The sequence below is a fragment of the Dreissena polymorpha genome, chromosome 2 (genome assembly GCF_020536995.1).
Source record: "Dreissena polymorpha isolate Duluth1 chromosome 2, UMN_Dpol_1.0, whole genome shotgun sequence".
In the NCBI taxonomy this organism is placed as follows: Eukaryota; Metazoa; Mollusca; class Bivalvia; order Myida; family Dreissenidae; genus Dreissena; species Dreissena polymorpha.
Genome location: NC_068356.1, coordinates 121,765,581 through 121,792,731, shown reverse-complemented (window position 1 = coordinate 121,792,731; position 27,151 = coordinate 121,765,581). Strand labels below are relative to the sequence as shown.

Below are 27,151 nucleotides of genomic sequence, written 5' to 3'. Positions count from 1 at the left end.
ATAGCTGAATACTCATATTACCATATTATATGTGTATATGGACAACAATTAACGTCAGCATGTATGTACCCATTGAACTGAATGTAATTAAAGTCATATTTTGCGTTTCACGTTGTTTTCTAAATTAGTTGCTGCTATGAAAAGTTTGAAAAAACATTTGTTTACATTGTAATTGCAAAACTATTTGTATTTAATGCGGTTTATAAGCTCAAAGATACATTACATTTGTCTACATGTGTGCACATTACGTACGGTAAAGTAGGTTTTAGGTTAGGTTTTAACAATTATAATACTACCATTATTGGTTGTTTACACTTTTTTACGTTTTCGATTCGGAATCTGAACAGCTCGGACATGTTCATATATGGGGCAACGACTTACCGCAAATCAGGAATCATGGCTTGCATGTCCACGCAACAGGGTATCATGATTGATTTAAACTTACATATCAATATAGTTTTGAGAATCGTCCTCCTAATTTTCAATGGCTAGTGGTGTAATATGTCGCATAATTAATTGTATGTTAGTATTCTATTATAAAAGATCCCAGGGGCAAAACATTGACCATTCTGTGTTGGTGGAATACTTCCTATATATGCATACAGAGAAAACTTTAAAACATCTGAAACCAAAATGTCAAAAGGTTTGTTATGTCACATTACATGGTGGTCCTCTACTAAGCTTTTAACAATCGAACCCCTAGGGTCAAAATTTGCCCCACCTTTTGGGTAACTTTTCCCCTAAAATTTTTTAGTGAAAAATATCAGTGAAACCTCCTTTAACACGGTTAGTCCCAAAGGTTTGGTATTTGACGTGAGGTTTTGCATGGTTGCCCTCTACCAAGTTTGTTCTAATCAAGTCTATGGGTTCAATATTGATCTCATCCTGTTGTTTACTTTATTTTTGTATATAGATCCAATGGTACTCAAGTATGTGAATGTGACGAATAATGTTTTCTACATAATATGTAAAGAATATCTATACCGGTGTACACCGATGAATACACAACGTTCTATGATTGGATATTGTAAGTTTATAGGCAGCTTCATGTTTCTTAAAGGTTTTTGAATGCAGTTGACTATATGATCAGTAAGTTTCGGAAGGAAATGAAATCCTTACATTTTACTTGGTTTTTTTTTGTTGTTTTTTTGTCTTCGTTTGTACGTTGTATTTGAACTCCTGATTAAAGTAGAGAAATGAATTTAAACTGGTTTATGCGGTGGTGCTACGGCATTGTTGCAGTCATTGGGAATATATATTATTATGCATATATTTTTTTGTTTATATTATATTTGTTTATTTGTTCGACATGTGCTCATAAACCTGAAATCGAACTACAAGTGCATGAAAAACTCTTTATATGTACTCTTCGAGTTCTTCTAAGTAAAATTCTTTTTTAGAAAAAGGCGGAGTCACATGACATTTGACCTCTTGACCATGCATAATCTTTTCATCACTTTTAATGTGTTTAACAATATTTTGTATTTTTTCTTGTACTTTTCAATATTATTTTGCGCTTGGAATGAGATATAGATGACTAAATTGCATATGGAAAACCTAAATCCGAATGTGTGTACTAGATGTCGCGATTAAATTTTACTTTTCTGTAATTGCAATACTAAGTTGTGTTCTAGCTGTGTAACAGTGGTCTAGTTCTTGACCTCTTTTAAATTTCAATAGTTATTCTCAAGTTCTCATTTATAAGTAAACTTTCTTCAACACTATTTGAGGAATCACATGATCTGATTTCTTGATGAATAGGCTGACGAACAGACAAGACAGACGATGGCAATCACCTACCTTCGGTGGAACACAAGCAGGTGGCTTTAATGTCAACACTTAGTGCATTATTTAACTGCTAACTATCAAATATGATCGGAAATATCAGCAGTTTGTATACGTCACCATATCATCTTGCAACCATGTAGTATAATGTTGATCAGTTCTTCATAATATAAAAATCAGAATACTGTGTTTAAATATTATAATTATGTAATAGAATAACAAAATGAACTTTTACACATTATTCATCGTAATAAATAAAGTCATAAACATGATGTCTAGTTAATCGAGAATTACTCTGTTTTATACCACTGTTTTTCAAACATATTTAAATTATGTTTGTATCGTGCCTTAAGTGTGTCATCGTGTGAAAGAAACCTCGAACAGGTCTATCAAGCTACCACTTTTTCTTTAAAAAAAGAAGATACCTTTGTCAAACAGTTTAATTAATTTTGTCAAATTTTAGAAAAAAAACGCCTGACACCGCGTTAATGATCCTTGTATCACAGCTGCCGTTATGCTTCCTCATAAAGAAGCAAAACAGAATCCTTCTGTGCTTTTAATAGAGACTGAGTAAATATTGATTATAATACAGATGGTTAGACAGGGTCTAGTATCCTATGGCAGCCCCATCTGCACGTGGATCCGAACCTGCCCAATACACGTTACTCTCACCAACATGGTTAAAGGGCCAAGTCCCTTTGGCGATGATTTGGCCCCTACCAAAAATGGCCCTATTGTAGCCAGATACGTTCGCAGTAATGTTGTGTCCCATAGCGACTAGCTGCTGTACAGCGCTTTCTGAAATTCCGGTTTCTAGGGCAACATGATTCAGGCTTCCTTCTGACATCCTGAACAAAATGAAAATAAAGTCTTTACAAAATACAGACACATTCAGCATAACGCTTACATTGACGATCTCGCTTCCGTTTCCATGATTGAAGCAGAACTTTGGTGTGTCTTGAAACCTAATGATCACGCGCCCCCTGAGTGACAACCATGATGACCCCCGGTCGCAAGGCGTATTCACGTAAGCATACATATCATGCAAGTATGTATCCACACTAATACAGTTAATTGCAAAATAAAACGGTTTCTTAAAAAACATTATAACCTATGTCGTATTTCACATCAATGTGTTTTTGGTTTGCTTAAGGGGCTGTCCAAATGTTAAAATGTTGGCAGAAACATTACAATACTTGTGTCAATGGAAAGTTCCAAGAGATCAGTATTCCATTAAACAAAATGATCACTCATGAAGTTCAATGGGCTAGTGGAAAATACTTTGATGTAAATAAACAGACCAAGTGAAATTTAACATGTTTTGTTAATATGCTCGTGTAAAGCTTCGATGAATTTGATTATGCACAGAAATTAAGTGAAGACTGAGAGTAGATAACAAAATCGAACGTACGTGTGCCCGTGGCCGATACAAAAACGCGGCATGTCAAGTGCCTGCTGAGGGTCCATACCAAACTCGAGCATGTTCAGCAGCACCTGTACGTGACCTTGAGGCTGCATGAACCCGCCCATCACCCCGAAGCTCGCTAGCAGCTCGCCTATAGATGGACCCATTGAACATATTTGGTCATCAATTAGATGGTCAGAAAGTCAAGTGAAAGCTTCACGATGGAAATATTAAGTGCTTAATATTCTTATAATGGGGTATTTCCACTAAAAATACAAGCGACTGAATATGTTCTAGCATTCAACAGCCGGAAAAAAGACTACTTTTATGTTAAATGTCATCATACATTTACAATCTCCTAGCAGTTTTACCTCTCTTTGGGTTAACTGACTTACACTAAATTCACAATTGCTAGTGAAATTCCGGATCTGGAAGGATTTGTAGTTTTTAACTATTCTTATTTTGTCCAAAACCGTGTATTGTTTCTTTATAATTGAATACTTTTTATTTATGTTTTACATACCATTTAAAATAAAACTGAAAAATTCAAAATCAAAATGAAATAAAATAATAATACAATTTGAATCGACTGTCATAAAGCAACAGACTTGCTCTGATTGTTAACATCATTCGCATGTTTTATCGCGTCTATTATTAACATTTGATTCGTTTCTCAATTGTGTAAATGACATTTATTATGTAATGCTTTAAAATATAATCTTGGTATTTTCCATTTATATTTTATACACTTGTATACATCGGGTACAGCATCACGCAATCACCTCGCGAGATACAACGAACAGTTACACTCCAGTCGTCTTAATTTTTATCATGTAATATTTTATATATATTTGTGTATATGACCCATGAACTATACAAACCATCCAGGACGAATTATACTGGATACAATGTCTCATCTTTACAATGATATCATGATTCAATAATCAATACTGACAGTTTAAGTTTGGTAAACCGCATTTTCAATCCAATCGGTAATAGTCGGAATCGTTTAAGAATAAGAGTATAAACAATGTTTATCAATGTGATAACACTGCAAAAATGTGAAGAAGCTCCCTGTATTTCTTCTTCGCATTAATAATTTAAAAAAAAACATGGCTAGTTTATTTCAAATTATAGGACTATTAAACTATTACTTGAATAATTGGGTGTAACATACAGCGGTTTATACCTGTTTCAGCTGAGGTCACCATGGCTGGTATAATAGTATGATACGGCCGTTTGTGTGGCGCCACCACGTTAGGGTGCCCTGGGTCCAGGGAGAAGTTCAGGCCCCTGTTTTGCAGTGTGAATCCACAGTTTTCAGGCACGATACCGGTTCCGAAGCCCATATAATTACTATTAATGAATGAGCAAGCGTTGCCGCCACAGTCTGTTACAGTAAAGTAAACCGTGTCGTTACCCTTCAAGGTTTCGCCATCACTAACATTCGGAAGGGTCCTGCAAAATGGCGAGACGTCAAATCAGAATATATATTATGTTTAAATTTTTAAGGAGTATAATAGCAGACATGTGCCCTATTGAACGTGAATATTTTTTATTTCCCTTGAAGATTTAACCGTTTATTACGTTTGCACTGGCGTAGTGTGACTTATTAGCAAAACAATGAACGTTTTATAATTTGGTTACTAGTTTGAATATATCATTAGAAGACGGCATCTCTGCTGACGGCGGCTGAAAAATTACCTTTAGCTGGTTAAATACTCAGTGACGTTGTGGAGAGCGCTGTGAGAATGTGCCGTTAAGATGGTTGCAGGATATTGACAATAACACAAATAAATTTTGTAGGTTATAAAATATGGAAAACAATACAAATAAAAATTAGGCAATATGTCATTTGTCTTAAATAAAAGATTCGCGAGAGTTAATAAGAATTTCTCTCCCGATAATGTTACCGGAGGTTCATTGTACCTATATAGTTTTAACATTTTCAGTTCAAGAAATGTCATTCCAATAACGTGCTTAATCTAACATAAAAACCATATAAGGAATCTCACAAATATATTTTAGACCATACATCTCTATATTTTGAAAATATATGTTTTTGCATGACTCATTCGAACCAGGAAACGTATAAAATGTGTACATTTAGGGCAAAAAGAATGATGTATTATATAAAAACATACACTAGATACACATGGTTTTGATTTCGTATTTGTTGTTTTGTTTCGTGTTTTATTTGAATGGTCGAGTTTGTGAAAATATGAATGTAAATTCAAACATACACGTTTTCTTTGATCAAAGCCCTTCGTTCTGCAGCATAATCTTTGCACAACATCTTCTCAATTGGAACATGAACCTTGCTTGTATCCGCGCAGTATCTTGCGACATCCGCAAAGCTGAGTCGTAGGGCTTCTATCAGTGTGTGCAAGTAAGCGGAAGAATTATGTCCCATTGCTGAAACAAGAATCGTAAATCAAGCTTTAAATATCGAGTGTGCGGTTGTTAAACGTTTTTTATAATGCATTAAAATATCATTTATATTATTCCTGTAATTAGGTGTTGCAATGTTATTGTTTTAAATACAAAATAATTTGTATTAAGGATTGGTAATACGGCTATAAAAAGAACAAGATAAAGGAATGTATTGAATCAGACTCCTTTTAGATTCTTGTACAACTAATACATATTATTGGTAAGAGACAGTAAATAGGTTCTTAATCACCCATGCGTGATTAAATTGGGAAATAATTTTAGTCAATGTTTATGTTAAGAATTACAAATCGTTATAGTCCCTCTCATGTGACAAACATTGTTAGAAATTTTGAAATAAAAAATTATTTCTATTTAAGACTTTTTGTTTCAATCAATGAAGTACACTATTGTTATTAGCATTGATATCGTATTTTGCATCAAGAAAGTACATCCGTGCTGATATTAACCCCACCCTGCAAATTGTATCCTTCTAGAATGTTTAAGGCCATAAGAGCTGTGATGCCCTGCCCATTAGGAGGGATCTCCCACACGATGTGACCCTTATAGTCCGTTTTAATTGGCTCCTCGAAGGTAGACACGTTTGTCTTTAGATCTTCCGGTGTCATCAGGCCCCCAAATTTCTGTACCACTTTACAAACTTCTTCAGCTATACGGCCTTCATAAAAACCACATTTTCCGTGAGTGGCTAATGCCTACAAAGACATAAAACTTGTGCATATGTAAATAAATAATTTGAAATAATTTACACCTTTTTGCATTACTATTGTTATGCACTATTTTTACAGTAATCTATCAAGATTCCGAAGATATGGTTTTAAAATACGGACTGTAAAATGTACAGATTGAAAGGATAAGACTGTCTCGTTTGTATCTATTGCAGTTATATGTAAATAAATACCTTGAAAGTGTTTGCTAACCAAGGGTTTTGCATTACTTCTCCGTGTTTTGGTGGTTGACCATTTATCAGCAAATCCTGCCCAAACATATTCCTCTTCTCTTGTAACAGCCAAGCACCTAAAATAATTGAACATAAAATTATACATCATCTTATTGTTATATTGACCCGATGGCGATTGAAAAAAAACAACAAAAAAACATGCTGAAATAAATTTCAAGAAACAAAAAATTCCAGCAAAATGATTTTTTTTTCTATATTTTTAAATATTTTCCTACATAGCATACACAATATATACATATAATATAATATAAAAAATATACCTTTGGCCCATGCGTGTGCTGTTATTTTCTGCACTGGAAAGCCTTCCTCGGCAAGACGAATAGCTGGTTGTAGAATATCTAACATACTTAACTGAAAAGTCGATAAAGTAAAGTATTTGTATATACATAACATCTATTAAGTACCGGCATTATTTTATGTAAAATGAAATAGAAATGGAGCATTTGATTACATAATCACATCCAAATATAGTTTGCGAACATCATACAATTATAAAAAAGTTGTGTACGCGCTACACAAGAATATGAGACAAGAATATTAAAATGAAAAAACATGTGTATCAATGAAATGACATCATCAATCTAAAAGATTATTGGATCTCAAGAACAAATTCAAGAGAGATATTCTTGTAAAGATTCACTTAAGAAAGATTTATCCTATTGTCCATATATTCAGGGTCACCGCCTCGCAATTTACAAGGCAAAGCATTTTGGGTTAAACACTGTTGAAAGGCGTGTCAAACATCTCACTTGACCATGAATGAATCACGAAACCCCACCTTCCCACTTCCAAACTTTTCCACAGCATCGCACCAAGCGGCTGCAGCGCCAGGCACTGTGACCGTGTGACCGTGATTCACAGGTAAAGGTTTATCCAAGCCGTACCCCTCGCTCTGCAGACGGTCAATGGTCAGCTGACCAGGGGCTCGACCGCTGGACATGAGAAATAATGGTGTTCGGGTTAAAACATTGTTTTTATTTCGATTGCAAATTGCAATATGTTCTAAATGGTTGTTGGAAATCGTCATTGATCACACCTTTGTATTCTTAATAGTTGCGCATGGCTATTTTCAAAAGTTGATAACTGACTGGAATTGCAAAAATTCATTTTAAAATCTGTGTACAAAGTGTTGATAAAATTATAAAGCTTGGACCACAAGTTGCAAAACAATGAATAAGTGGCATTATGCATTTGTATTAGAAAAGTTGTTCAATGATAAAAAAGACAGAAAGAAAGAAACATTTTTAATTAAAAAAAAAATTATGCCCGTTAAGACAAATACAGTTCGTGACAGTTTATTTCTTGTATATTTAACGTATTAGTAGTTTACCTTCCATTCAAACCATGAACGTTTTTAGTACTTCTGTTATAAAACAAGCAAAATGCATCGCCTCCTATTCCAGTGCTAGTAGGCTCTGTAACATTCAAGGCAGCAGCAACAGCCACTGCAGCATCCGCAGCATTCCCTCCAAGCTTCAGGATATCTGAAATATTAGAATATGCTGTGCCATATACAATTTCCATATCATCATATGTTGTCATTCGATATTTAATTTAAAGGGACGCTATCAAATATAACAACACTTTATATTTATGTGTAATGTCATCAAAATATGCATGAAGTACAATGTCATCAATTCATGTCTGGTGAATATCTGCTAAACAATGTCATCAATGTTGTGAGAGATGAATGCCATCAATATCAACAGTAAAATGTTATCAACGTATGTCTGCTGCACAATGTCCCAATCCTATGCCTGAAGAACAATGTCATCAATATTTATCTGCAGTATCTTCCGTCAATACATGTGTGCTGTAAAATATCATAATATGCACAGTATATCTGCCATACAAATTCCCTCAATTTATGAATGGTGTACGATGTCCTAACATATGCATGCTGTAAAATGTCCTTATTGTATGTCGGATCAAAATTGGCATCAACGTATGTCTGGTGTACAATTTAATCAATGCATGTCTGCTGTACAAAATAAGCAATATATATCTGAAATCCAGTGTCCAAAATGTATGTATGGTGTACGATGTCCTCAAAGTATGTATGTTTTACGTTGTCCAAATGTATGTCGAATGACTTCGATATATGTATGTTGTACTTAGTCATCGATGTGTGCCTGCTGTAAAACATCAGGAATGTATTTCTGCAATACAATGTCCTCAATCTATGTGTGATGCACGATATCCTCAACGTATGTATTCTGTACAATCTCAATATACACTTTACAATGTCCTTACGTGTATGTATGTTGTTAAATGTGCGCTATATATGACTGCCGTACGATTTCCTCGTTGCATGTCTGCCTCGCAATGTCATCAATATATGTGTACAATACAACGTCATCAATGTCTGGTATAAAATGTCCTAAATGTATGTCTGCAGAACGATGTCAACAATGCATGTCTGCAGTACAATGTATTCACTGTAGATCTATTGTGCGATGTAATCGTTATATGCCTGCTGTGCAATTACATCAATTTTATCAATAGATGTCTGACGAGGGATATTTAAGTAAAAACTGCATCATGCATGTTGGTTGTTTCCACATGCCTGATTACGGTTACGGCATGCATTGTGCATGTTCCAGCGCACACGATGACTAGCCCTATATCCATGTTGCGTGTTTCTACCGTTGAGGACTTTAAAATACTAACATACTTATTGATTTTGTTTATAATATACGTTTCAAACTTTCATGATTTATTGAGATAGTGATTGAACTTCTAAACGTGCTTTTTAAAAGTGTTTACCTTTCTGCCTAAAGATTAATATGTAAATTACCACACTATTGGTATGATAAAATTCCATGTCAGAATAAATCTGAAAGCTTAATTGTATTCGCCCCAAATCCTGAGTAAACCGAACCTCAATTAACACAGACATTTTGTCCGATCCACTAGGTATTCGGGATAGACGGGAAGGCGTATTTATAGCGCACTATGCAATTCAGTGAATGAGAATTTGTTTTGCGACCTTTGCTGTTAACGGTCCAAATTGAATAATAAGCTTTTTCGGTCACAATATAATATATATTGTTAACAAAGGGGTGCTTCTAGAGGAACATAAATGAAATTACCGACGAAACCCGTGGTTGCATTTATTCCACTGAATTTTATCCAATATTATAAAATGCTATCTAACCCAAGACATAACAAGAACGTGGCACTGTTATTATTAACATAACCTGCATGTAGCAATATATAGCAAGATGAACTTCTAAAGATTTAGCCCATCTGTGGCATGTTGAGCCCAGGGTATGATTTAAACAAATGTTCTAAAGAGCCATACATCTAATTCAATTGTAATACCAAAAATTTGGGTCTTGTGGTTTCAGAGAAAATGGCGTTTTTAAGTTATTTTGCTATAAAAGCGAATTTTAACTATTTGAGCCTATTGTTTTGGAAAGTTTCGAACGCTGGATCGTGATTTACTAAAACATAACAGATGGCCATCCAATGTCAAATATCAAATATGGACCTTGTTCTTTCAAAGATAGAGTTTTTTGCTAATAGTCTAGTATAGTAATGATGTTAATGGTACGGTAATTCAAAGTTTAAAAAAGGGACATATCTGTTGAAGTTTTTAACGCAGGATGATAAAGTCGCAAATGAGCAACTACAATGTATGAACGATGAATATTCTATGTTGCAAATTGTGGACAGACAGACGGGCAGACTTCCATGTCAATATCAGTACATCCTCTGTACAACTTCGTATCGGGCGGTCTGATAATATAAGAAATTATTTTAAATTAACTTATTTGGCGTTTTGTTAGGTATTTATACTTTCGTATTTATCAAGCGCTATTTTCAAATAAAGAATTATCCACAAGCTATTTACCCCTTCAGAATATAGACGGTTTTATATCTTTAAATCAATATTACACATAAATATGATTATACTTAGTCACACATTTTTTAATTTACTAATGTTGTTTACCGCGTATGAACTATGGAGTGTAAACATATTTAAAAACGTGTAGACACGTTAAAATGTTATTTTGGCATTTTTCGGGGTCACTTTAACGAATTCCATCGATCAAGAGTAAGTAAATATGCAAACTATAATAGTCACCAATCATTAAGGAATTGTCATAAAGCCTCAAATATGTTTACCGCAAAACATTGTAATCAAGGTATGCCGGCTGGACATTGATATGAATGTATGTCTGCTGTACGATATCTAAAGCGCAATGCCGTAAATGTACTTCTGAAGTACAACCAGATCGTCATTGTATGTCAACAGTGCAATGTCGTCCATGTATGAATGCAGTAAAATATCACCAATGCAATGCAATGTTGTGAAATAATGTCTGCTTGACAACATCGTCAATGTATATCTTCAATACAATGTCTTCAATGTATGCGTGCTGTACAATATAATCAATGTATGTTTGAAGCCACACGTCGTCAGCGTATTTCTACTGTACAGTATCATAAATGTATCTCGGCAGTGCAATGTCTTCAAAGTTTAACATCAGTAAAATTTCGTCCATGTATATATTCTCTATATATAATGTCATCAACGTATATCTGCTACATGCATTTACTTGTGCAGATCGGAGGACATCGCTTCTTCTTCACTTTAAGTGCATGGCTCCTCTTCAGCAATAAGGTGTATACGAAACTAGGTAGAAACAGTACTTAGTGTGTTTGGGTAAATATAATATATAAAGAACACTCCCCAATGGGGATATATTGACCCCCCGATCGCTAGGCGGACACCATACTCACTACGCCATGGCGATCACTGTGTCAACTGATATCAGTTATATCCTCGTATGTCTGCCTTGCAATGTAATTTCACACCACGTTTATCTATGGTGTATACCTGCATGTTCATTTTAGTTGTATATCTGAGACATATGAGACGCGAATCTATAGCGCCTCTTTTAATATTGCGCTAAAATCGGAGGAGCAGTCATCCAGGGTATATCACAGTTGTCAAGAGCCCTTCTCATGGTGCTACGAGTGCAATTTAAATAGAGTTTGACCCTCTGTATTTGTTCAGTAGTAAAACTAGATCTATATATAAGACAAACTTGAGCTGTCCTCATAACATGGTTGAACCCAGATATAGCGCTATATCTATCTACACGACTGTATGTCCTAGAAAAAAACGCAACTTCAATTATTATTATGTTTTGTGAAGCATAATTAGTATGCTCACCAACGCCAATGAGTGATGCCAGAGGTTGTGAAGATGCAACACAGCCGTTTCTGCAGACAAGCACCGATCGATTGGAATTAAACAGTAGTTCGTGATCCATACTTGGTTTAACTCCCACTTGCGAAGAGTTACCCCCCTTTGTAGCTCTTTCACCTTGGTTGAAATTACTTTATTCTTAAGCAGGAAGGAATATTGTTAATGGTCTGTTTTAAGTTAACTCTAAGTTGATATAAATGAATTACAACCAGTCAAGTAATGGGAAGCAGTTACGGGTCTCACTGTGATTCTGATGACGACGACCACTTTCAAAATATAGCGAATCAAGCTGCGGTAATTGACAAATGTATAATTCGGATTGTCATGTTCGGATAAATTAATTCTGAATTAATTTTGTGTTCAGCATATACATAAACTTTGTATTTTAGTATGGTTTTAAGTGTAATTGTATAATATTGATTGCTGTATATGGTCAATAGTTAGTTATAAAAATTATTTTTATATGTCACTCATAATGATTTCCCAAGGTAGGCATAGGGGCATGGCGATGTAAATTTTAAAAAGGACATTTTAACATGCTGTTTATGCTTAAAAGTGCAAAAGATGATTCGTCAGAATTGCATAAATGTCCAATCTTTACTGGCAAATATGTTTGGCTGTTTTTCAGGAACAATTTTATTTTACAACAATATTGGTTTCAACCTTAAAAAAAGCATTGGGAACCAGTATGCATGTTAAATGTCACTGTTATATTATTACAAACAGTGTTTATGTAATACTATGATAATATCAAGATACTCTTATGTTGAGAACCATAATGTCTAAAAGCATCAAACTGACAATGCATGCAAGGCCTCGACACTTACAGTGTCCCGGGAACCCGAGGACACCAGATTTTGGCAAGGTTCACCAGTTCTCTCAAGCTGGGTGATCCTTCTGGAACCCTACATTTATAGAACCACTTCATATTGATTTACCATTTGAATCCGCGTAATTATCTTTTATTTCTTGCTGTGTTTATAAGAAGAACTTCCGAAACAGTAAGTAGTGTATGTTTTTAGTTGTTCGCGTTAGCGGACAGCTCATGTTAAGAGCAAGTTTTGCTTGTCAGTCTGCTCTAAACTACACTAGGCAGAGCGTTGTTGTATTGGACGATCGATATTGGCCAATGAGAGCTCACGCTTTGCATGAGTGACAGCACTGGTAGGCCTGCATTACCTGCAGTAAAATTATGCAGACGACAAATGGCGTACACGCCATAAGCAGGCTTCCTGAAAAGTCCCAAAAAGTGCCTGTCAACCGGACAGGCTGATGGAAAAATTGGCCTGTTCGGACAAAAATTCATCTGACCAAACAGTGTGATATTATAACTGAAGAATTAAGTAAAACCAACAAAGGGAGAGCACTCTTAAGAACTCGTGACGCATTAGTGTTTCTATAATGACAAAAAGGTTTGAAATTCACGAAAAGAGATATTCTAATGAGATGTTTTCGTTCTTTTGGCAAGTATTAGACTTTTCAGTATTTAGTCATAGTTTATTTGGCCTGTCACAAGGACCAGCGATATTAGAAACTTCGCTGGACCATAAAGAATTTTGCCGGACAAGACCGGCGGTCCGGCCTTTTCAGGAAGCCTGCATAAGTGTGTGGTTTTGTGACAGTTTGTTGTTGTTGTCACGTACCACAAATGGTCACTTTAACAATAAAATCACTGCAAGTTATTTAGAAGACTGGTGATGGCAACCGGGTATAATTCATGTGGAAATTGTGCATTGCATGCAAAATACACAATGTAGAGTAAAATCATTTATTCAACTCGTACAAATATTTAACAAATTAAAGTTGAATTCATTACATACCACTAAAATGTTTTGTAGAAATGTCAAATTGGCATAAATAAATATGTAATTCGAAACACGTTTCTGAATTTTAATGTTAACACGACATTAACAGATTCTAGCTTCAAATAAACAGTGCTTCGTGTATTTCTGCTGTTTCTTTGTCTCAGTATGCAGACATTTACAATTTATTGAACAGCAAGTCAGGCAACATATGTGTGTGTTGGAAAACCCGGTCCCGATTGAAAATTATTTCATCACATCTTTAAATAGTCACATATGCCAAAATTAGTTTGCTAGTTTAGAAAAAAGGCCAATGTTAACGTTTATGAAATTCTTGAGTTTATTATTAAAAATGGAATATAAGGGATTATCTGGCAATGAAAAGCGACGAAAAAAGAAGTAAATATGCAGTAATTGAAATGAGTTGGGCTGATACGGATGCATTGGGGAATCGATCCAGTGAGATAATGCATATCTATGCGTGAGAAAAAGTGTTCAGCAATTAAATAAATGTTATTATCCATAGCTTTTTCCTTAAAAAGTCATAACGGACCCAAATAAAGTCATAAATAACGTATAGAGGGGGATCATCTACATAAAAATATGTACTAGTATGCTTCTTGTACAAATTTGCCCTTACTCTGTGCGTCGAAACAGGAGCGAATCCTAGTTTGGGTGAGGGTCACCAAAAGTTGAAAGTAGGGCTCCCTCCGGAAACCCTGTCAAAAAAGTTAGTGTCAAGGCCTGCGTGCTTAGGTTTAGATAAATTGATTTATAGTAAAAGTTATAAATTGCCACTTATTAAGCTTCTGATGAGAACTTTGGTCAACATGCATGATGACTGAGCTGATACCATTCACAAAAATAATCAAGCAAGGTTGATTATAAACACTTGAGTTCATGTGAAAACTAGAAAAAAATATATAGATTGACAACCTAACAACATAATTTGACCTAATAAGTTCTATATTCAGCTGATTGGACTTTTCAGAGAAATTAAAGTATGTCAGACAACAAATGGCAGACAACAAATGCAATTTGGCAATTTACAAAGTGTTAATTTATATTCCTGGCACTTATTGTGCAGACAATAAAACATGTGGATGCAATCATTATTAAACTTTCAGTTGTTAGTTGGCCTACAAAGGTTATGTTGAATAGCATGAATGTTGTTACTTGAATCATGCCTTGGTCAGGCTCCTCATACAAATAGGATTATAAAATTCTATTTAGTTTCTTTATTTGAATCTCAAATGTCTCCACCACAACCGACTTTAAGTATTGTCTTTATTATCATCATTTTGGTAATAGGTTCAGGAGCTTTGAATTGGGTTAAATTATATTATTTGACAATTTTGATGGTTTATTTTGCTTAGCAATACAAAAAATTTACAATGAAAGTGTTTTTAACATCGTGTTTGCATAGAGGTGGAAATTAACATGAATTTTTAGCTCGACTATTATATATGAAATATATATAGTGGAGCTATCCTACTCACCCCGACGTCGGCGTTGACGTGTCCGTTTGCGTGCAAATGTTAAAGTTTGCGTTCTACCCCAAATATTTTCAATGTCCTTTGACATATTGCTTTCATATTTTGCATACTTGTTAACCATCATGACCCCAACCTATAAACAAAAGCAGACAACTGTATCAAGCATTTTGACATAATTATGGCCCCTGTTATACTTAAAATATGCATATTATTGATAATTCTATGTTAAAGTTTGCGTACTACCCTAAATATTTCCTGTGTCCCTTGACATATTGCTTTCATATTTTGCATACTTGTTAACAATCATGACCCCAACCTATAAACAAGAGCAGACAACTGTATCAAGCATTTTGAGAGAACTATTGCCCCTTTTATACTTAGAATATGCATATTATTGATAAATCTATGTTAAAATTTGACAAAACAACACTTACCTTACATACCACAATGCACTCCACCCAAACCATCCCCCACACCCCCCCAGAACCCCCCCCCCCCAAAAAAAAATATTTCTTCTTATTTTTGAAAGATCATCTATTAAATGATCACCCACCCACATTATACCCCCCCCCCTCAACCACCCCCCCCCCCCAAAAAAAAAAGCTTTTTTTTTCTTATTTTTGAAAGATCATCTATTAAATGATCACACACCCACATTATATTCCCCCCCCCCTCTCCATGATGGCTTATGTTATACTGTCAAGAACTCGAATAGCTCTTGTTAATTTTCATTCTAAAATTAAATAAAATGGAACTGTCAATTGGGAATTTTAGACAATCATTTGGGACATGTATATAAATTTCGAGATTTTGCCAAATATTTTTCTAAAAAAACACTGTGTACGCTTTATCCTTTTTATAATTAGAAATGAAAATAAATCTATGTGTTTGCTTTACTTAATTTACTTTACTTATTTTGGAAATATGTTGTTTTTTTCTAAAGATGATGGATGAAGGTGCCTCAGATACTGAAGCAGCTGTTGGTAAGGACCACCATTTTACTTCTAATTTAAAAAAAAACACTTATTATCAGTACATCTCACATTTTGATTAGCAAACTATGGTATCTAAAGCCAACATTTGTGTTTCATTTGATTAACAGGAACTTCAAAAACAAAATATGTTTGGAAAAAATAAAAATAAAATTACAAACATTGATCAGTTTATCAGAAAAAAAATCTTGGAAAATAGGTCTTAGTTAGTTTTTATTTTTAAAATGAATACAATTATTAACATTTATTGCACAAAACATATACAGTAAAGTCATATTTGTTTAAAATGCATTAATTATGATTTTTATGTCCCCCACTATAGTAGTGGGGGACATATTGTTTTTGCCCTGTCTGTTGGTCTGTCTGTTGGTCTGTCTGTTGGTCTGTTTGCGCCAACTTTAACATTTTGCAATAACTTTTGCGATATTGAAGATAGCAACTTCATATTTGGCATGCATGTGTATCTCATGAAGCTGCACATTTTGAGTGGTGAAAGGTCAAGGTCATCCTTCAAGGTCAAAGGTCAAATATATGTGGCCAAAATCGCTCATTTTATGAATACTTTTGCAATATTGAAGATAGCAACTTGATATTTGGCATGCATGTGTATCTCATGGAGCTGCACATTTTGAGTGGTGAAAGGTCAAGGTCAAGGTCATCCTTCAAGGTCAGAGGTCAAATATATGTGGCCCAAATCGCTTATTTTATGAATACTTGTGCAATATTGAAGATAGCAACTTGATATTTGTCATGCATGTGTATCTCATGGAGCTGCACATTTTGAGTGGTGAAAGGTCAAGGTCAAGGTCATCCTTCACAAGGTCAAGGTCATCCTTCAAGGTCAAACATCATATAGGGGGACATTGTGTTTCACAAACATATCTTGTTTAAATTCTAAACTAGTGTTTTTTATCTTTCTCATTCATTTATATGTTGTTGTTTTTTATTTTTATGGCAGCATATATTCTAAATAGTATGCATTTTTGCATTTTCAGAAAACTTGTGCCATGTTATTTGATTTGTAAATATATGTTTAAAACAAAGATAAAATCATTATTATTTGCATAAGATTGTTCTAGATCGTGCCCTTTATTTTTTAGAGGGAAAGTAAGCCAGAACATGGAATATGTTGCTAAAAATAGTGTTCATTTGTACATAAATATCTGTAAGTTTGAGGTAAATATCAGACAAACAACAAGATTATTGGTTTCAGGAAAAAAGGCATGGTTTAGCCTTAACAATATAATGTCTGTGTGTGTTTGTAGAACAAACTTACACAACATTTTATAATTGCAAATTTAAATTTCAAGTGTTTTGAGTGGTTGTTGAACAAGACATTGCATCAATCCATACGTTGAAACTTCTATTTGTTACAGCCCTTAGCATACAATTTATTTAAGAAAGTATATTTGTATTTGTCGAAATTAACGGTCTGGGCTACTGTAAAACAAAAGATGCAAAAATAATGGCCTTAAATTGGCAATAAACAATTCTATATTTATCACTTTGGCTCTGTGAAGTTATAATTTCATTTAACCATTACCATAGTGTTTCTGTTCTTTTATTAGTTATAAAGACAATCAAGGATGAACCATCACCTGTGCATATAGTTTTAACAATGCAAGTGTTTATGTCAAAATTTGACCTCCATATGACTTCTATCAAGGAGCTGCTTTCACATTTTAAGTAGCAATTATTGAATAATGTTGTGTTGTCTTTGTTAATTTTTTTTTTACAAAAATGAGTATTATTATAAATAGGAGTTTAATAGTATACCAATATGCACCGTCACTATCAGGTCAAGCAGCTATATATTTTGGTGTGCAAATTTTACATCAGTACATGAATTAAGAAAACAAATTCAGTTTAGAATGCTCTTTGTGGTATTATAGAGAAGGACAGCCCTTCTCTGACTGAACTACTGGACTCGCTCTTCAAACATGATGAACTTCGGACTGTGGCAGGAAAAATCAAGTAAGTCCCTTGATCTTGCATGTATATCAAGTGAGAGTTAATAATTATTGGATATTCTGTGAGTTTTGATTTGCCATTGTGGTAAGTTTTCTAAATATCCAAGTTCTTGCTCTATTACTCATAGCTATTATTAATCAATTTACAGGTTTATCTCATTTTTTGTTTGTAATTTTTAAATACTTTCTTAGGTCTATTCAGACTATAGAAGAATTTTGAATTTGTGGAGTTTGGACTCTTAAGCTGTTTCTAAGCTTTGTCTTAGTACTGGTAAGCTACAAAACTGTTTCTTCCAATTTTCAATCAATTAATTCCTTACTGTTTCTACTCTTTGTGATGCAAGTCTCTGTTTCTACCCTTTGTAAAGCTAGGGTGGAACTGTTTCTACCAGTTGACATGCCAGGATCCATAACTGTTTATACGATATTTGTGACGATTGGTCAGAAACTATTACTACAGCCATTTTCCCCTTTACTTTTGTTAAAGTAGTACAAAATTTGTCAATTACTGGCCTTAATATGTGAACTTAGTATTATTAGACCAGTTCACCCTGCAAAAGTATTATCAGGTTAACTCACTGCAAAGATATGAATGAAACACTGCTCATATTTGGAAAAATAAGTTTTGAAAAATGTCTGGTTTCAGAGAGGACATACAAGAAAATGTAATGGAGCAGCATCGCCATCAGATTGTGCGCTGGCTGGAAGAGAAGGAGAGAAAGGGGGAGGAGTCAACCACCCTGGCACAGTTCTGTGACTTCCTCATGTCAAAGGGATCCACATCCCGGGATGATGCTATCAGGGTAGCGATCTCTGAAACTGTTTTTTTTTTAATTTATGTATTGAAATTTTGAATGTTTTTAGCTTTTTGTTATGATAACTGGGAGGTTGAGGGACTGGATTTAATGTAATTTTATTTCATTAGTCTTTTAATTTTTAGTTTTTCTTAGTCCATTGTTGCTTTGTTTAGTGGCTTCCTCATGTAAAAAGACATTTGTTATCCACTCAAAGTCAAGTGTACAATTATATGTATCATTGTCAAGCATTTACATTTAGGAGTCAACAGATTTGAAGTACAATCCATATGCAAAAAAAGAGTGTTACTTTGATTGAATGACTTGACACCAAAAATCTTAGAATTTATCAAATACAATTATTTTTAAATTGAATTCATTATACAACCACCATAAATGAAGTTTGACAATCAGTTAGTCGGTCTGTAGGTTTGTGTTTGGTCTGTTTGCTTAAAATGTTTTGGATCAAACTACTCACAAATTTGTCCAGCTTTTGAATTCAATTGTAAGTCATCAACTTGAAGTGTAGATGTGCATGACACCTTTTTCATGCCACATTTACCTCAGTTATGTGCCCATTAACTGCCTGTGACTTTTGTGACAAAGCAGTAGTTTTTAAGCAGTTTGATAATTCCCAAAAGAAGGAAGGACAGGTAATTTTAGTTTAGATTTGACAAAAAAGTACTAAAGCTTTGTTAATGAAACTTGGTATGTTCATAGATAGCCATATGGTTAATTTGCACGATATTTTATTTTTTGTCAGACCAAAATTATAGTTGCTATCGCTACAGACATAATTGAAATCTAAAATCTGGATCCTGCCATAACTAAAAGGTTGTTTAGCTAGGTTGATGACAGTTATAGAGATTTTGTTGTTATATTAATGACATTAACCCCTTAGGAGACTGCTGTTTTGTCTGTGACAAAGCTCTTGTTTATTAACTAAAAACCCTTAACCACCGGCTTTCATTGCAACATACTGGATTTCACTTTTTGTAGAAAAAAAAGTGCACTTCAATTTCTTTCAAGTTTGTTTAGTTCTCTCTTGTTGCAGGTTTTCCAGCAAATGGACACTGACGGCACAGGAATCATAGAGATCAGCACAGCTTTGTCTGCTCTTAAGTACTCCAGTGGTCCGAACATCATCGGGGAGCTTGGCAAGAGTATACGCATGCTGCAGGCCTGCACTATTACTCCAGGTATGCAGTGGGTATCAGCCCGGCGGGAAATGTCAAACCTGATAATTAATTATATGAATACAATATAAGAGACCCTTAAATTGAATCACAGCTAAAAGGTATTGGCATGATATTGGATCATTTTTTACTGTTCAATCGAAAAATTTATTCTGAAGCTTTAACTGACCACATGCAGTTTTTGAAGTAATTTGCATTTCAAACCCAAAAGTTATATGTTTTTCAGATTTTTAGCTTGGCTGTTTTCGGAGCTATTGTCATAGCCAGCTCATTGTCCGCCGTAGGCGTAGTGCTAAAACCTTAACATTGGCCATAACTTTTTAAATATTGAAGATAGCAACTTGATACTTGGCATGCATTTGTATCTCATGGAGCTGCACATTTTTAGTGGTAAAATTTCAAGGTGAACATCATACTTCAAGGTCTAGGGTCGAAAAAACAAAGTCAAGGGAAGTAATAAGCTTTAAATGGACATAGTTATCTGACCTGCCCACGTATATATTTTTGTTAAATAAATCAAAGCGGCGCAGTAGGCGGCATTGTGTTTCTGACAAACACATTGTGGTAAAAGGTCAAGGTCATCCTTTACAGTCTACGGTAAAAAATACAAATTTAAGGGAAGTAATAAGCTTTAAAGGCAGATAATTATTCAATATTGAACATAGCCACTTTATATATTTGGCATGCATGTGTATCTCATGGAGCTGCACATTTTGAGTGGTGAATCTACAGTCACGGAAGTGGCTTTTAATTATTTGCTACTAAAAATAGAGATTTGTTACAGACAATTATTTTCAAGGGAAGTAATTTATATAATTATAAATCTCATATTATATATTTCCTTACCAAGAATTGAAGTTCTTTTCACAGTTACTGTACAGATTTATTATTTAGATTATTTATAACCCAAATGATTGATTTGTCAAAGTTTTTTTTTTAATGATATAATTATCATTTCTTTGATGTTCATTACAATAATTATCCCTCTAAAAAAAAAAAAAAATCTGACAAGCTTTCGCAGCCGAGCGTGGCACCTGTTATGCGGTGCTCTTGTTTAGAAAAGTTATGACAAAATAAAAAATATTTTCTATAATAAGTACTTTTGGTTAATAAATAGTTATTTTTTTCCCATCCTTGATATTTTTGTAAAAGTTGGCTAGATTTTTTCTTAAAACTTTATTTGATTCATTATTAATAAAATTTGAGTTAAAATGTAAAATTACTTGGAAATGTATTATTGTTAAGTTTGTATTTCCTTTGCAGGATTTGTTGATGTTTATTCTGAGGACAAAAATGCAGTGAGCCAGCACGCAGATAAGCTTCTAAAGGTGAGCACACAATTCTGTCAGAAAAATACAAGCTCACTACATTTGACTATGGTTATTACTATAAATAAAAGGCTAGAAACATATTGCAGTTATTTACAATTGCTTTTTTATGTCAGAAATAGTAACAAATGACATCATTGTCAAACAACAGCAATAGTTTATGTTCAGTAGTGCGATGTTGTTAAATATTGGTAAGATAAATCTATAATTATCCCCCGCCAAATGCATATGGATATCAGTGTCCGACAAATTTTTTATTTTTCAGGTAGCCCGCTGGGCTACCAATAAAAATATTTGGTAGCCCATAAAATTTTCCTACAAAATGATAAGAGGCAGGTTTTCATCTTTATTTTATTTCTTCATTTACATATACATAATATGTATACATACATATACATAAAACAGCAAGTAGTCTGATGTACACAGTCAATATCTTAAATTAATGTTACAGTACAGGCACCGTGTACTTAAATGTAAATGTACCAAAGAAAATCATATACTACATGTAGATATTACATGTATGTGCACATGTATGTATACTTAAATTAGGACAGCACGTTAAGTCGTAAACGTAAATAAAGCGTTTAGATGATCAATACGATTGACTCGTATGGTGTTAATCAATGCAATTGCCCTTTTTAACAACAAATACCGAGTTTCAAGAAATCATGAGTATTAAATCATTTATTTACTTGTGTCTGACTTTAAGTACTGTCCGAATTTACGTATTGCATCCGTATGTTAAGACACTTGTGTGCAGTCAGTATACAATACAATAATTGTTTCAATAATAAAGGAACTGATACAGCGTAACGGTAATGATACAGCGTGTTTACATGATATTTTATTAAGAGAAAACGTCAATGCCAAATAATTCGCGAGATACCCCGGTACTTTAGTTGAAATTCACAACGAAACTTTTAATGGAAATTAAATGATCTCAATTCTGTACCCGCTACAAAATTTTTATTTACAAATAAATACACCCACGCCAATTTTCGCGTGCTTTTTATCAGGACAAAGAAATTCATTGCAAACCGTGGCAGGTTATTTACGCATGTTGCAATACAACGCTCCTGATTGGGAGCTTATTTCATCATATCTTTAAATAGAACCATATGCCGAATTTCATTTGACATTTTAGAAAATTTCAAACGTTTGTGTTTATGACTCTTATCGTCTATATTACCCACCCATAATTTGGTTTTAAAAATATAAATCGGGCATACATGGGATTATTGATTAACAGTCGATTAATCCAATTATTAATTGACAATGCAAACTAATTAGCAGGTGTTAACCGCGTTCACAAAGTTGTCATTAATATTCATTTTCGGTTTCGTTACCGTTTTGAAGAATCCGCTATTGTTTTGATTTATTTAATGTTTGGCGTCCTTGGATATTTAACGACATCAAAAACATTGTCGCTATTACTCATTGTTGCGGTTAACAAAGAATTCCAAACTGCGAAATGATGTTGCATCAAGTGCGCCAACTATCCAACTGGCTCTCATTATACTATTAGCAGACGACAAATGTTGATTCTGATTGGATGATTAAAATACACTGTTACTGTTTAAGACATTACCGCAAGTGATCGGTGACTGATTAGATAATTGATTGCACTTTGATATCGGATTATAAGCAATACACAGTGTACACACACATGGTCAGCGTGTTTATTCTACGTATGTCTGTCAATAAACCGGGCTACCGCTCTTATAGATTTATAGTAGCCCGGCGGGCGGCAGCTGGAAAATTTCAGTAGCCCGATGAAAAATATCGGTAGCCCCCGGGCTCCGGGCAATGGATTTGTCGGACACTGGGATATAGAATTTGCATTGTTTGTCCGCCCATCAGTCTATCAGTCAATCCTTCAGTCTGTCACAAACTTTTGATGGCTATGTCTCAGTAACTATACAAGATATCAACATGAAACTTCACAGGTGTTTAGATATATATGTATATCAATGAGGAGAAGTGGCGGGGGATATCAATTCAATGAATTTGCTTGTTTGTGTATCATTTTATGCTGAATTCCTTTTTAATTCCCCTACTATAACTGTTGTTTCACTGGAAGGGGCAATTGGTTTGCCCTCTGTCCGCCTGTCCACAAAATTTGATCTTATGATAATTAAAACAGTTCTAAAATATTTTCCTCTAACATGGTGTACTTACTGATGATGGTGTCAGGATTAGCTCAGTGGTCAAATTACTTTTCCTAAACATAATAAAAAACTATCCAGCAACTTGTTTTAGAGATTGGACTAAGGTTTGACTGCCACCTGTCTGTTAATCCCTTCCTCCCTCTATTTGTCCATCCAACCACAAAATATGAAATAACTCTAAACAAAAAATAAGATAGGAAACTTGATATGCACCTCTAGATTGATGACAGGGTCATGAATGACCTTAGGTCAGAAGGTGACTGTTACTGGAAACAGAATAACACTAAAATTTATTAAATACTGCCATACCTCAAAAGCTAGGGTGTGAGGGTTTTGCACATTTTTTTACCTATACGTGAAATATCTGCTCAAAGGTAAGCACAAACATGACTTTAATACATCTATGACAAGTGTACATGAGATTTTAATAAGACATTTTACAAATGTTAGATATTTGAAGGACACTTTGTAGGTAAAGAAAAACCTTACATGTAAGTAGCAGGAGTTATCACTGGTATGGGGCTCCTGTATTGCTTGAAATACTTGTTTTCATTGTAAAAAATCATGTCAATAGAATGTGCCCAAATTGCCAGACTCTGCTCATGTGTGTTTTTAACAAGTAAATGTTACCTTTTTACTTGTCAAATCAGCACATACTTTTTCAGGGTGTTGAAATAATACATGTGCATTATATAGGAATGTTATTGTACTGTACAACCAAATAAACAAATTGTCTAGTTTGTATTAATGAAAATATAGGTAAAAATTAAAAAAAAAATTGTTTGGATTAGTGACAGTTCTTTTTGATCAAGTAGATTTTTGCCATGAACTGGTCCGTGCAAAAAAAACCATTTGATATTTACACATCACTGACTTAATATATGATAAGATAAAAAAAAATCTTAAATTGTGTGAGTACCCATGAAATTTATAATCTCTCTTTTGAGTGATGATATAACACTGTTACACATTATGAGCCTAAAACTATTTCTGATCTGCAGTATCTGGTACGTAACCGCGCCCCAAGCCACAGTCTGCCATTCCCCTATCTGAACGGCTTCAACAACACGTCCAGCATGAGGCTGTCAGTCCTCAAACATACACTCAACCTCATGAAGGAATCAGGTAAGATTGGTACTTAGTTTGTGACAAGGGATATGTTAAAAAAACTTGAAATTCTTGATTGCTATGAGCATTAATAACATGTTTATTTAAATTTAATATATTCATGTATAAAGCTAGTGGTCAGGCTTCCGTATTGGCGTGTTATAACTATGAAGTGACTGGTTTTCCTCTTCTCATTTACTGAACTCGGGTTTGAATAATATATCAGTTGTTTTACTTACCTGGTGATTGCTCTGAACTATTTTAGATAGAAGTGAAATAGAAATACTTGATGTAGTTTTAGGATTATTACATAAAAAAAAAAGAAAACCAATTTTTTCTTATGAAACTTAAAGGGACCTTTTCACAGATTTTGGCATGTATTGGAGTTTGTCATTAAATGCTTTATATTGATAAATGTAAACATTGGATCTAAAAAGCTCAAGTAAAAATCAAGAATTAAATTAAAGAAAGAAACAAAAAACACCCTCAACTGGGCTTGAACCACTGACCCTGTAGTAAAAGTCTTAACGCTTAGACCACTCGGCCATCCGTGCTCATACAATAAGTGATGTATTTTTTACTTTATATAAGCAATCATCATTGTGTCAAGAAATATAACAACATCAACAGAACTCTTCAAATTATTCAATCGTTTCGCATTGCAACGCTTTATTATTTTCAGGTATTTAAATCATCAAAAGATGCATATAATGGATATTTTAGAGCTTGGTAAATTTTCAATATTACAGTATCCTCACAAATATCATAACTACAACTATTATATACAAATATGAACTATTTTTTGCAAATTTTATCAATTTACCAAAACGTGAAAAAGCCGCTTTTAAATGTTTCCGAACTATAGCCCTTGTCAAGTTTGGTTCACATTTGGCTTGTATTATTCTATTCAACAACCTTGAGTGTTCACTGTCGCTTGATTCTATTGCTATCTATTAAACACATTTATTTAGTTTCATTTTAACTTGATTATAATCAGGACAAAATTTACTTTGGTTATTTTAGTACACTATGTTTTTAAACGTGACATCCTTCCAAATACTGGGAAACCGATGTTATTGTGTTTGATATTTTCATGTATGCTACAAGAGTTACTGGTTTAAAATTATAGTATAATTAGAAAATGATGTGAGTGTTGCCTAAAAATACAGTTGTTTATGCTTGGCACAAAACATTGATTATTTACCCTTTTCCAACACCCAATGTTCTTTTGCTATACCCACTAGCTAAGGGAGATGTGACGGATGCTGCACTGTCAGATGGGGAGGAAGTGAAGCTTCTCAACCCATGCTACAGTAAGATAGAGGTCTCCTCCAACACATCAGATGTGTACAGGTACTAGTAATAAATAGGACTGTGAGATCTGTAATTGGGAGCACCTTCCATAAAATGCATATACAAAATAGTGTCTATATACATGTATTACATGAATGAATATTTATTGTCACCATGGTCTCTTAACAGTATGGGTCTATATCCATTAATCAAGGAAAGGAAATTCTTAAAATCATGTGACCGTAAACTTTTAGTTTCTGTATGCCTTTGTTAGCTTCCTTTGGAGGGCATGTTGTAATCACACGGTCAATTCATGGGTAGTTCGGTTTTGTGTCTGTCCAGATTCTGTTTTTGCTTGTTATCTATAATGCATTAGAGGATTTTAATGTGTTTGAATTATTACTCCCCAAGACTATATCCTCAGACAACACAGTTAGTCAAGTTGTAAAATCAAGCTCAAAGATTATGAAAGTTATATTTTGTCTGACAAGCATGTTTCATAGACAATTCAGTTCAGTTAACATGCACTTTTTTAATTGCAATTGTAAAATTCAGACATTTGGTTCTGCTTGTTTGTAAACAAAATAGATGATATTTATTCAACATACATATATCTTGAGTAATGTCTCTTAAAGGTACCGTCAACCATTAAAGACGAAGAAAAAAAAGTTCTTAAACACCGTATTTTTTACAATTATTAGTTTATATTAATTAAAATAATTTTTTGTTGTTTGTGGTTGACGGTCCCTTTAAATGTTATTTACTGCCCCTTGTTTGCCAGGCTGACCAATGGGCTCCCCCACACGTTCTGGCAGTCAGACGGGGCTGCACGCTCACACTGGATCAGGTGATGCTGTCTTCATACATTATGTTGGATTGCTTGTGTTTTGTGTTTCTTGATCTTTACTGGTTGCAAAAGTTAAAGAAAATTGAATTATTGGTGTAAAATTATTAAGTGGAACTGAATAGAACATCCAGATTTAATCTCTATTAACATATATTTAAGTTGAAATAAACATAATATTTACATAAAGTTACTATTTATTAACATCAAAAAAGAATATTTTTTATTCTTAAGACATTGCAAAATAATTGGCTAAAATTGTATACTGGAATTCAAAGCTGTTATAATTTAACAGGCAGATCAGTAATTGATCAGAATCCCTAGAAGACAAACAGAAG

The 27,151-nt window shown here is 34.0% G+C and overlaps 2 protein-coding genes across 5 annotated transcripts in view; one reads left to right on the top strand and one right to left on the bottom strand.

Moving 5' to 3' along the window:
* Positions 1 to 1,974: 1,974 nt before the first annotated feature.
* Positions 1,975 to 11,919, bottom strand: LOC127868802 (glutathione hydrolase-like YwrD proenzyme). The gene is made up of 10 exons (XM_052410877.1): positions 11,788 to 11,919; positions 7,933 to 8,086; positions 7,381 to 7,534; positions 6,863 to 6,953; positions 6,543 to 6,658; positions 6,096 to 6,336; positions 5,434 to 5,605; positions 4,380 to 4,648; positions 3,197 to 3,341; positions 1,975 to 2,633 (listed from the first exon to the last, which is right to left on the bottom strand). Exons 1-10 carry the CDS (start codon positions 11,885 to 11,887, stop codon positions 2,393 to 2,395), a joined length of 1,683 nt encoding a protein of 560 aa, XP_052266837.1. The 5' UTR covers positions 11,888 to 11,919; the 3' UTR covers positions 1,975 to 2,392.
* The window catches only part of LOC127868799 (zinc finger ZZ-type and EF-hand domain-containing protein 1-like), a 108,649-nt gene continuing 93,267 nt past the window's right edge, over positions 11,770 to 27,151 (top strand). For 3 of the 4 annotated variants that reach the window (XR_008044252.1, XM_052410873.1, XM_052410872.1), the window contains exons 1-9: positions 11,919 to 12,117; positions 16,065 to 16,104; positions 18,006 to 18,087; positions 18,730 to 18,886; positions 19,932 to 20,076; positions 21,337 to 21,401; positions 24,571 to 24,694; positions 25,921 to 26,029; positions 26,751 to 26,816. Coding sequence is in view for 3 of the 4 variants with exons in the window: in XM_052410873.1 (XP_052266833.1) it covers positions 12,043 to 12,117; positions 16,065 to 16,104; positions 18,006 to 18,087; positions 18,730 to 18,886; positions 19,932 to 20,076; positions 21,337 to 21,401; positions 24,571 to 24,694; positions 25,921 to 26,029; positions 26,751 to 26,816 (863 nt within the window). In the remaining variant the exon portion in view is untranslated. Of the gene's footprint in view, positions 11,875 to 11,918; positions 12,118 to 16,064; positions 16,105 to 18,005; positions 18,088 to 18,729; positions 18,887 to 19,931; positions 20,077 to 21,336; positions 21,402 to 24,570; positions 24,695 to 25,920; positions 26,030 to 26,750; positions 26,817 to 27,151 lie in introns of those variants that run through there. The other variant, XM_052410874.1, reaches the window with a different exon arrangement.

Coding starts and splice junctions, on each gene's coding strand:
- LOC127868802 (XM_052410877.1), bottom strand. CDS start 11,887: ATGGATCACGAACTACTGTTTAATTCCAATCGATCGGTGCTTGTCTGC. Junction 7,535..7,932: donor GTTCATGGTTTGAATGGAAG/GTAAACTACTAA, acceptor TCTCATGTCCAG/CGGTCGAGCCCCTGGTCAGC. Junction 6,337..6,542: donor GGTTAGCAAACACTTTCAAG/GTATTTATTTAC, acceptor ATGTCTTTGTAG/GCATTAGCCACTCACGGAAA.